Source organism: Bubalus kerabau, chromosome 11, assembly GCF_029407905.1.
Source record: "Bubalus kerabau isolate K-KA32 ecotype Philippines breed swamp buffalo chromosome 11, PCC_UOA_SB_1v2, whole genome shotgun sequence".
NCBI classification, from domain to species: domain Eukaryota; kingdom Metazoa; phylum Chordata; class Mammalia; order Artiodactyla; family Bovidae; genus Bubalus; species Bubalus kerabau.
In genome coordinates, this window is record NC_073634.1 from 3,278,277 (window position 1) to 3,289,644 (window position 11,368).

The 11,368-nt window shown below is 38.9% G+C and overlaps 1 protein-coding gene across 2 annotated transcripts in view; it reads left to right on the forward strand.

Moving 5' to 3' along the window:
• ZC3H8 (zinc finger CCCH-type containing 8) overlaps nucleotides 1-9,279 on the forward strand; it is a 28,351-nt gene extending 19,072 nt beyond the window's left edge. For both annotated transcript variants that reach the window (XM_055539285.1, XM_055539284.1), the window contains 6 exons: nucleotides 192-322; nucleotides 2,283-2,405; nucleotides 2,907-3,018; nucleotides 4,215-4,324; nucleotides 5,235-5,284; nucleotides 8,686-9,279. In XM_055539285.1, coding sequence (XP_055395260.1) covers nucleotides 192-322; nucleotides 2,283-2,405; nucleotides 2,907-3,018; nucleotides 4,215-4,324; nucleotides 5,235-5,264 — 506 coding nt within the window. In that variant the 3' untranslated portion in view covers nucleotides 5,265-5,284; nucleotides 8,686-9,279. The remainder of the gene's footprint in view (nucleotides 1-191; nucleotides 323-2,282; nucleotides 2,406-2,906; nucleotides 3,019-4,214; nucleotides 4,325-5,234; nucleotides 5,285-8,685) is intronic.
• Nucleotides 9,280-11,368: the final 2,089 nt, after the last annotated feature.

Here is an 11,368-nt window from a genome sequence, read left to right on the forward strand (position 1 = left end):
TGAATTTGGGATCCAGAGTATATTAATCCCAGAGCTGCAGGAAAGACAGGTCCACATCATCCCAGTTTTCACTTTTTGAATAGTGGAGAACTTTTCCTGCATTATTATAGAATATCCCTCTTAAGAGTAAACTGCTATTGTTGTTTTATATTGTCTTTAAGTTAAATTTTTGTTGTTGTTGTTGTTTTTAGCTATTAAGCAAAAAAATAAAAACCTTAAAGCTGGTGACAAGAATGGTAAAAAGAAGAAAATGAAGCGAAAGTGTCCTGGCCCAGGAGACAAAGGAAATGCTTCCCTGAGGAGCAGTGGCTCACAGGACCAGGTATGAGAATCCACGTGTGTCGGAAGGCACTGCATCTCACACCTCAGTGGGGCCTCCTTTACCCCCAGCGGGCTCCCCACATGCTTCCTTCTCACCGTTAGGCTCCCTTCCTCACACTCAAACCTTAGTGTCGTACCTGCTGCCCCTGAATACATACGCACAAGCCCCCTGATTTCTGAGTGCTGTGCTGTCAATGGCTGTGGAAAAACAGATGTGGTAAGCAAGGAAAAGAGAAGACAGCCATGTGTGCGTGTGTGCTCAGTCACGTCCAGCTCTCTGCGACCCCATGGACTGTAGCCCGCCAGGCTCCTCTGTCCATGGGATTTCCCAGGCAGAAATACTGGAGTGGATGCCATTCCCTCCTCCAGGGGATCTTCCCGACCCAGATTGAACCCACATCTCTGTGTCTCCTACACTGACAGGTGGATTCTTTACCACCACGCCACCTGGGAAGCCCAAACCACTGGACTGCCAGGAAAGTCCCTAGATAGCTGTGAGGGCATTCCAACGGCCATTGGTCTATTGGTTTTTGACTCCCTCTGGAAATTGAATATTTTTGAGACACCCCCTTCCATATACCAGATCCCCCACCCCCTCTGGTATTTTGATTTTGCTTTCTAGAAGTTTTTCCTTGGTCTGCAGATGTAATCACAGTAGAGCAGTAAGTGACTCTTTTGGACTCTACTTTTCTGAGGGCTTCTAAGCTGGATGGCAGCCATTTGTTAGGCTTGGTTCAGGAGACAAGAGTTAGGGCTTGGTAAAATATTAGAAACACAAAATATTATAGACTGAAATGTATTTACATAAAATATATTTTACAAAAGACGAATATGAAGCCATAGGGTTTAGGTAACTGTCTATAGTCCCCCAGGGCCAGGCAGGGCTGCACCCAGACAGTGTTCCCTTTCCTTTGGTTTAGATTGACTCGTGATTATTCCACCATAACTGACAGCTCTTCTACATGAGAAACAAATTGTAAACATGTTTGTCAGAATTCAATCACATGATCAAATAAAACCGAGAATTAAAACTAGCATACTTATTAGCACATAATTTTGATAGTGCTGAGTGGAGTTTTGACATTATTACGGAGCAGCTCACATAAGTGTGCAGTCAGCTCCCTTCTTGTACCTGTGGAATTCCTAAGACCGTATGTGGGAATACCATATGTAGATGCTGTAAGTTGTACCACAAGTTAACACGCTGAAAGTGATTTGTTTCTAAAGACCTGTAATGAAAGTGCCCTTTTGTTTTCATACCTTTATCACCATCGTTGAGGGTCTGTTTTTAATTATGTTTATTAATTTGAGCTCATCAGTATACTCAGCTCACACCTAGTGGGCCTGTCATTGAAATGAAAGGTTACACTGCTTTTGGTTGCTTTACCTGTTGATTTTGAGGTTTGTCCCCAGTGTTCTAAAGAGCCTTGTTCTTAGACTTCACTGTTTATCACAATGAGTGGAACTTACCTTTTAAAATTTTTTTAATTTTTTAAGTGAAGGCAAGTTCAGATGGTGCAGTAAGAAAGAATTGGTAGGTAAAGAATCCACCTACCAATTCAGGACCTGCAGGAAACTCACGTTCGATCCCTGGGGTTGGGAAGATCCCCTGGAGGAAGAAATGGCAGCCCACTCCAGGATTCTTGCCTGAAGAATTCCATGGACAGAGGAGCCTGACGGGGTTCGGGGTTGCAAAGAGCCAGACACAGTTAGCATGCAGTCAAGATACAATAAAAATTCAGATTGCATAAACACTAATGTTCAGTGATGGAATGATACCAAAACTGACAACCATTCATTTGTTTCAAATGATATACAAAATTCCAAGTCTAACCTAAAGGGCAATTCAGAAGAGTTACTTTTTAATGTTTTAAAAGGTGGTTTAAGATAATTTTGTACAATGGAATCAAATGTTTAATCTCTTATTTTTCACATTTAGTTTTTTGTTTTTGTTTTCATAGAATGGGAAATCTAAAGAGCAGCAGCAGCCTGTGAGAATGAGTCAGGGGTTCATCAACCAACATACGGTGCAACGCCAGGGAAAGCAAATTTGTAAATACTTTCTTGAAAGGAAGTGTATTAAGGTATAGTGTAAGCAAAAATACATTAAGATGTAAGGTATAGCAAAAATGTTCTAAAACCAGCTTCTGTTAGACACTCCAAAAGCATACCTGTATAATTTTAGAACTGTTTTCTTTCTGGAAAGGTTTCAAGTAGAAAATTTTACTGAAATATTCTTTTGTATTTAAGAAAGTAGTAATGTAATTCCACCGTGATAAGAGAACAGACTCTGTATGATTTTAATATCAGTAGACCATGAAATTCTTGTACCTTGTTTTATGTCTCTGAAAATAGATAATTTTTTTAAAATGCTTTGTGTTAGAAATGTTAAGGACTTGACAAATTACAAGCCAATATATGTAATACAATGCGGTTATAATAGCTCTTTAAAAATCAGACTATACTGCTTCTAACTAAGACTTTGTTTTCTTCTGGAATCATTTGCTTATCCAGAATTAAGTAGGAATTGTAATGGCTTAACTATGAGAAATAATGGCTTTTCCTTGTTTCTTCCTTTGGCCCAGGGAGACCAATGTAAATTTGATCATGATGCAGAGATAGAGAAGAAAAAGGAAATGTGTAAGTTTTATGTACAAGGATATTGTACCAGAGGGGAAAACTGCCTATATTTGCATAATATCCTTTATCACAAGATGCAGTAACTTTACTTTTCATGAATGTTTACATGAATGTAAAATTTTGAATGAAACCAGTGTTTTAACCATGGCAAAATTTTATTATCTAAGCTCAACTAGGTATTGAAGTGATTAAATTGTTCATAGATTCCCACTCCACCCCCTTGCCCCAAGAAAGAGTCTTTAGAAATTCTCTCAAATGTACATCCTCTCTGGGTAGTGTAACAGGGTCATGAGACCTTTCATTTTAGGTCTCAGGAAAACTTTCTCAGAATTTCTGCTGTGACATCCATGAATTGAATGTGTATTCATGAAATCTACTTCGTAAAAGAGGCAGGAATTGCATAGTTTGGGACTACTTCTTTTCTGTTATACTCTGTGCTGTATAGAGATTAATTGTCCCTTAATTGAAGAGTAACCCTAACTCTTGAGTATAAATGGTCTAGACATGCTATGAAAACATGGAACATAACATTTTAGGATAACTGCACATTTGGTCACCACAAAAGTTGTTTTCCTTTAAGTCATTCAATATAAGGAATCTCAAACCTGAACTTGAGAAATTTTTCCTGGATTGGAGTTGTATATATGGATCCCATTTTAAACAAGTCTACTATATGAAGGATCCAGATTTGCAAGACACATCATTGTTATTGACTTTAATTCCCTCACCCCAAAAGAATGCTTTAAAAATAGTCAAATTTCTCAAAGTATTTAAAATGCACATCTCTTCTGTCTTATCAGTGAAACATACCTGTAGTTCAAGAATAATTATGAGGGAGAAATTTGTCCTGTGATAGCCAATAAACTTATGTATATAATCATCCTAAAGTTAATTTTCTTGTAACCCAGTTAATAATTTATTGTCTCGTACTTTATTTTATTAAGAATGGATCTTTTTATTTTTAATTCATTAATTTATTTGGCTGTCCTGGATCTTAGTTGCAGCACATGGGATCTTTAGCATGTGGGCTTTAGTTCTCTGACCAGGGATCGAACCTGGGACCCCTGCATCGGGAGTGCTGAGTCTCAGCCACTGGACCACCAGGGAAGTCCTGTTGTCTCATATTTTACATAGAGAATTTAATGTTTCTACTAGTAGAAAAGAACTTCACATAGGAAAAATAAAGTTATTAGATTAATAATAAGTTATTTTAGCAGAATTAAAAATTTTTTCTTCCTTAACACTTGAGTTACATGAATATCCTTGCAAGTTTTACCATACAGGAGCAAAATGTTATCAGGGAGAACATTGCAAGTTTTCACATGCTCCATTGACTGATGAAACACAAGAACTGTTGGCTAAAGTAAGTACAATTTTAATTTTTGTTTTTCTTTTTTAAAGAATACGTTTGAACCTAAGGGTGGGAATTTCAAAAGACACTTATTTAAGCAGAGTGCTTCATGGGTTACCATATGGGTTATATTAGGACTGATAATTTAACAACTTACTTCAGTATAGAAAATTATTATTCATTTGTATGTTTTCCCTTGTAGCTTAAAGGAAAATTTATACTGTTGCTGGTATAAATTGGAATGTTCTTAAAAACTTCAGTGTATTTAGTGACCTCAGTAGCTAAGTCAGCAAATGGAAAACAAAGCAGATAGGAGAAATAGTACTCCTGATATACTCTTAGAAGGAAAGTTAAGGATCATTGGTTGATAAATATTTTAGAGTTACATCAAAGCATACTCAAGTGATATTTCAAAGTTTTCTTCAAAAGCTCTTTCAGATTGTAAGAAAAGATAGTTGAAAAATAATGGTCGTTCATGTCCTTTCATTTCCATGTATGAGTTGGAGCTAATCTCTTCAAAATTAAATTGAAATGTGAGTGAAAAGAAAAGATTCTTTTGAAACCAAACTGTTTAATCTTGCGGCAAAAACTCCCTTGAGCATATGCAAATATTGGAAAGTCAAAGGTCCTTATTTCTGGATGCTTTTAGTTTTGAATTAGGAAGAGTTATCCTGTAATTAGAAATTATACCAAATATTTGGTTGTTTATTACCATGAAGCATATATGGAAAAAATGATGTATGTAGAATTCATTTTTCAATTCCCCTTCTAGTAAATATTATTAGGTGATTACTAGGATTAATGGTTTAGGAATCTTTAGAAAATTACAAGAAGAAAAAAAAAAAAATTACAAGAGTATTATGATGTACCTGAATTAGATAGTACATGAAAATGATTGTGAATTTTTTTCCCTCTGTATTAGATTTTGGATCCTGAAAGGAAGTCATCATGAAAATAAAATAGATGAAAAAGGTAAAATTAAAATTTAACACTTTTTTCCCCCCCTCTGAAATGTCTCTAGAAATTGGCATGGGAATATATATTTTCTCAAATAGAAGTCTTTTTCTCGCTCCTACCCCACTTAAAAATTATATAATATTTGATACATATAGATAGATAGATATGTGGGTCTCTCTGGATCTACTTCCCACTCTGGATTTGTCACTATCTTTTTGTATTTTTATTCTCTTGTTTTATTCTTTGTAGATTTACCAAACGTGTAAGGTTAACTGAATATTGTGCTTGGGTTTAGTCGATATTTATTGGTGACTTGCTATTCTTACTCATCATTATGCTTCTAAGATTCATTCATGTATATGTGTGCAGCTGCCATTCATTTGTATTCTTGTATAAAATTTTTTTCTATGAGTATATTACAATTTATTTATACATTCTACTGTTGATGGACATTGAGGTTATTTTTAATTTTTAAAATACAAACTCTTATTATAAATAAGTGTTTTACCTGTCTTCTGAGGGAAATATGTGTGAGTTGTCCTGAGTATGAATCAGGAAATAGAATTGTTCTATCATCTTAAAACTTAAGATAATGTGTATACTTATGCTTGATTTACATTGTGGTACAGCAGAAACCAATACAACATTGTAAAGCAATTTTTTTCCAGTTAAAAAAAAAAAACTTAGGATACTGCCAGTCTTTTCTAAAGTAGTTCTTACAGTTTTTATTCCCACCAACTGTGTAAAAGAAATTCTGTAGCTCCACCTTCAGAAACGGTATGGACCTAACAGAAGCAGAAGATATTAAGAAGAGGTGGCAAGAATACACAGAAGAACTGTACAAAAAAGATCTTCACAACCCAGATAATCACGATGGTGTGATCACTCACCTAGAGCCAGACATCCTGGAATGTGAAGTCAAGTGGGCCTTAGGAAGCATCACTACAAACGAAGCTAGTGGAGGTAATAGAATTCCAGTTGAGCTACTTCAAATCCTAAAAGATGATGCTGAGAAAGTGCTGCCCTCAATATGCCAGCAAATTTGGAAAACTCAGCAGTGGCCACAGGACTGGAAAGGTCAGTTTTCATTCCAATCCCAAAGAAAGGCAATGCCTAAGAATGTTCAAACTACCGCACAATTGCACTCATCTCACACTCTAGCAAAATAATGCTCAAAATTCTCCAAGCCAGGCTTCAGCAATAGGTGAACTGTGAACTTCCAGATGTTCAAGCTGGTTTTAGAAAGCAGAAGAACCAGAGATCAAATTGCCAACATCCGCTGGATCATCAAAAAAAGCAAGAGTGTTCCAGAAAAACATCTATTTCTGTTTTATTGACTATGCCAAAGCCTTTGACTGTGTGGATCACAATAAACTGGAAAATTCTGAAAGATATGGGAATACTAGACCACCTGACCTGCCTCTTGAGAAATCTGTATGCAGGTCAAGAAGCAACAGTTAGAACTGGACTTGGAACAACAGACTGGGTCCAAATAGGAAAAGTAGTATGTCAAGGCTGTATATTGTCACTGTGCTAATTTAACTCCTATGCAGAGTACACCCTGAGAAACACTGGGCTGGAGGAAGCACAAGCTGGAATCAAGATTGCCGGGAGAAATATCAATAACCTCAGATATGCAGATGACACCACCCTTATGGCAGAAAGTAAAGAAGAACTAAAGAGCCTCTTGATGAAAGTGAAAGAGGAGAGTTAAAAAGTTGGCTTAAACCTCAACATTCAGAAAACTAAGATCATGGCATCTGGTCACATCACTTCATAGCAAATAGATGGGGAAACAGTGGCAGACTTTGTCTTTTGGGGCTCCAAAATCACTGCAGATGGTGATTGCAACCGTGAAATTAAAAGACACTTCCTCCTTGGAAGGAAAGTTATGACCAACCTAGACAGCATATTAAAAAGAAGAGACATTACTTTGCCAACAAAGGTCCATCTAGTCAAGGCTATGGTTTTTCCAGTAGTCGTATATGGATGTGAGAGTTGGACTATAAAGAAAGCTGAGTGCCGAAGAATTGATGCTTTTGAACTGTGGTGTTGGAAAAGACTCTTAAGAGTCCCTTGGACTGCAAGGAGATCCAACCAGTCCATCCTAAAGAAGATCGGTCCTAGGTGTTCACTGGAAGGACTGATGCTGAAGCTGAAACTCCAATACTTTGGCCACCTGATGCAGAGAGCTGACTAATTTGAGAAGACCCCGATGCTGGGAAAGATTGAGAGCAGGAGGAGAAGGGGATGACAGAGGATGAGATGGTTGGATGGCATCACTGACTCAATGGACATGAGTTTGGGTGGACTCTGGGAGTTGGTGATGGACAAGGAGGCCTGGCGTGCTGCAGTTCATGGGGTCACAAAGAGTCAGACATGACTGAGCGACTGAACTGAATTGACCTTCAGCAATGCTTTAATTGTCAGGATTTTAAATTTTTGACCAATTTATTGGATGTAGAAATGGTGTCACATAGCTTTATTTTCATAAAGTTGTACATCTTTGTTTATGCTTACTAGCTTTTGAGCTTCAGCTTTAGTGAAATGCTGTTAATCTCTTGCCTGTATTTGTATATTGGACTGATTTCAGGAAAAAGAGAGTGGCTATGGGTGTAGGGAAAATGGAAGAATTAAGACTAATTGATTTTTTTCTAAACAGGGTGTGCAATAAAGACTTGATTTTCTTTTTTTTTTCCCCCATATGGAAAACGAGTCTCCCAGACCATTCAACTGAAAAGACTGCTTTTCCCCACTGATTTGTAATAGCCCCTGTGTTGTATATTGAGTTTCTTCAAATGGAGGTGTATTTCTGGGATCTCTCTCTGCTCCTTTTGTCCGTTTCTCTGATACTCTACTGCTTTAATTACTGGAGCTTTACTGGATTTTGATATAGATTGATAGAGAATCTGCTGTCAATGCAGGAGATGCGAGACGTGGGCTTGATCGCTGGTTGGGAGGATGCCCTGGAGTAGGAAATGGCAACCTGCTCCAGTATTCTTGCCTGGAAAATTCCATTTACAGAGAAGTCTGGTGGGCTACAGTCCATGGAGTCGCAATGAGTCCAACATGATTGAGCAGCACACCACATAGTTTGATAATTTTTCTAATGTTGTTCTTCAGGAGCATCTTGACTATTTTGGACTCTTTTACTTGGTTAGTTTAGTATAGTTTTTTGTTGTTGTTGTTGTTTTTTTTCAGTAGTTTAGAGGTGGGGTGTGTGGCTAAGTTGATAATTTTAACCAGCTGATATTTTTTTTTGTCTTGGTCTTTTTGGCCACACTGTGTGGCATGTGGGATCTTAGTTCCCCAACCAGGGATCAAGCCTCTGCCCCCTGCATTGGAAGCACAGGGTCTTAACCACTGGACCACCAGGGAAATCCCCAGCTAATGTGTTTTTGTTTTTTCTTCTGTAGCTTTGTATGGATGAAGAGTGCTTGTGTCTGTGCCTGTTCGAGACTATTCAAGACTTGATTTGGAGTGGTTTACAAGATTCCTGATGTAGAGCGCCCCCTTGTGTCATTACAGTGAAGTGCAACTCTTCCGTGGACAGTGCAGAGGGACAGAATGTGGTGTCTAATAAGTGAAGGGTTGATCTCCACCAAGATGGTTCCAGCCATTGAAACAGGAGGAGTGTATATGACAGAGATACCAGCTGGTGGGCAGATGTTATGGTAGTAGGTTGCAGAGGTCTCTTCTGAGTGATTGCATGTTCTCAATAAAATAGGAAGCAAGGTTAGACTGAGTAAGGATGGATGAAGAGGTATAGGAGTTTGAAGAGAGAAAACCATCAGGTTTCTCATAGAAGACATCCGGATAGTAGACAGTAAATACAGTTAACTCTTTTCATGTCATTAAATACATTCACAATATGTTGTTAATGGTTGCTCATAGCTTTGTTTTAAATTATGGTTTGATGATGTTTTAAAAACCCATTTCCTGTTTTTGGACAAAAAAGTTGTTTCCATTTTCCTACCATTGTAAATAAAATGGAACAGTGTCTCTTGCTATACCGTTCTTTTTTTTTTTTAATAGAAATTCCAGTGATGACATTTCGTTCCCTGGCTGCCTCACAGCCACTCGCGCTCTGCTGCCCTGGCGCAAGGGCGCACGGCCTGTCCCCGCCGAAGCCTGCCCCCTGCGCAGGCCGGGCGGGACGGAGCTTGGCGGGCCGGAGCTTGGCGGGCCGGGGGTGCGCGCCGACACCGTTCCCCAGCCGGCGACCGGCCGAGGGAGAGCAGAGCGGGCAAGGAGCGCGCCGCGAAGCGACGGCCGGGGCTTCTGCTATGCCATTCTTAAGCCTGGAGTTCCTAAATCTTTTGTGGATAAGATAGAAGAATGGTTATCTTTCTCATTGGTTCATAAACTGCAGTAGAATGTAAAGTTTAGGAGTGTGGTGATATCTTAATATAATATTCAAATGCAGAATTTTCCAAGCACAAATAATAAGCTTATAAGCATGTACTTTTGTTTAGTAGTACTGATTATTAGAAAAATACAGTGAAACTGAAACGATCATCATTATATATAATAGGATCACTGACGTGCTGTGTACAGTAGAGGCCAGCGTTAGTCACGCTTGTTAGCAAAGCCCTGTTTGAAAATATGAGTCAGAATTATTTTGGTTGTAACCTAACCCCATAAAAGCCAGAAAGGAAATTGAATATACTCAAGCAGAGGTGTATCGGACAAGACCTGGGAAAGGAAGAAGCAAGGATGGGTCCTGGGCCCTTAGCATGGGGAGTCTGTGCAGGTCATCTCTCAGCTCCCACTGCTGTCTGCCAGGCTCACTCCATGGCTGTGATGGGGAGGAGGGAAAGAGAATGCACTAGAATCGCCCATAGGAAGCCACATGGGAGAGATGCTGAGTCCATGCTTTAACAAGGTTCATTATAAGAACCTTCTGTAACTTAATGACATTGTTCAATGGAGTGATTATGTTACCTGTAGAATTGATATTTTATATCTTCTTTAAAGATCACACACAGTTGAATTCAAGATCTTGTCTTGGACAGTGGTAGAAGGGACGTTTTCTGGCCAGCCTGTATGTAAGCTCACACTGGCTATTGTACAGTAAGCGAACATGAGCACATACTTAGCATGTGCAGGCGCTGGGCTATTTTATTCAGTACTGTTTGACTTTTTATAATTTAAGCCTCAAAACCTTTTGAGGTGGATAATGGGATCCATTGCTTAGAAAAGAAAGAAAAATATTTAGCTTATACTTTTCTCTCTTTTCGTGAGCCTTGAAAATACTTGTATTTAATCTTATATGACAGTTTTTAACAATTTTTTCTTTATGTAATGTCTAGTTTAAATACACATATAAAGATTATGTATAAGAAAAAAGTATTTGTTTTTCAAAGAGGCAGTACCCACCTCACCTCTGAACTTAGAAGCCCAAGCGGAGGTTGGAGGGACTGAGAGTCATGGAAATTTAAATAGCTACAGCTATTATTATTATTTTGAAGAGGCAAGCATCTCTGTGTCAGGGGAATCTTAACTTGTGGCGTCAAGTCAACCTGAAGGAGAGACGTATTCGCAGGTGTGCCCTGTGCGCCTAAACCAGCCTCAGGCGGTGGGTCGCTTGCATGGGGGTTACTAGAGCCATTTTCAGCTGGTCTCCAGCCTCCAGTTTCCACTTGCTTCTCTTTTCCCCAGTTAGAGCAGGTTTTCCAAGGCACTGCTGCAGTCAGGCCTCTGCGCTGTTGTACCTTGAATCAGGGTCTGTCTGCCTGGTTTTAAGCACTCTGAAGCCTGGGCATCAGCAGGCTGAAGTGCCTGCAGCCACTGCTGCTCCGCTTGGCTTCCTCCTGTAAATTACTGATGAATCTCACTGACCCTTGAAGCACTTGCAAGCAAGTACATGTATAATAAAACCATAGCCATAGATCTTCATGACTCAGGTATCAAACCCAGGTCTCCTGCGTTGCAGGCAGATTCTTTACTATCTGAGCCACTAGGAAGGCTCATAATAAAACCATACTTTAAAAAAAATCTGAACCAGGGGAAATAATAAAAAAGTTGTAATGGGGACAACTGTACATGGATTAACACATCGTTTGGTCTGCATGGTTACGGCTGTATTAAATGTATCTC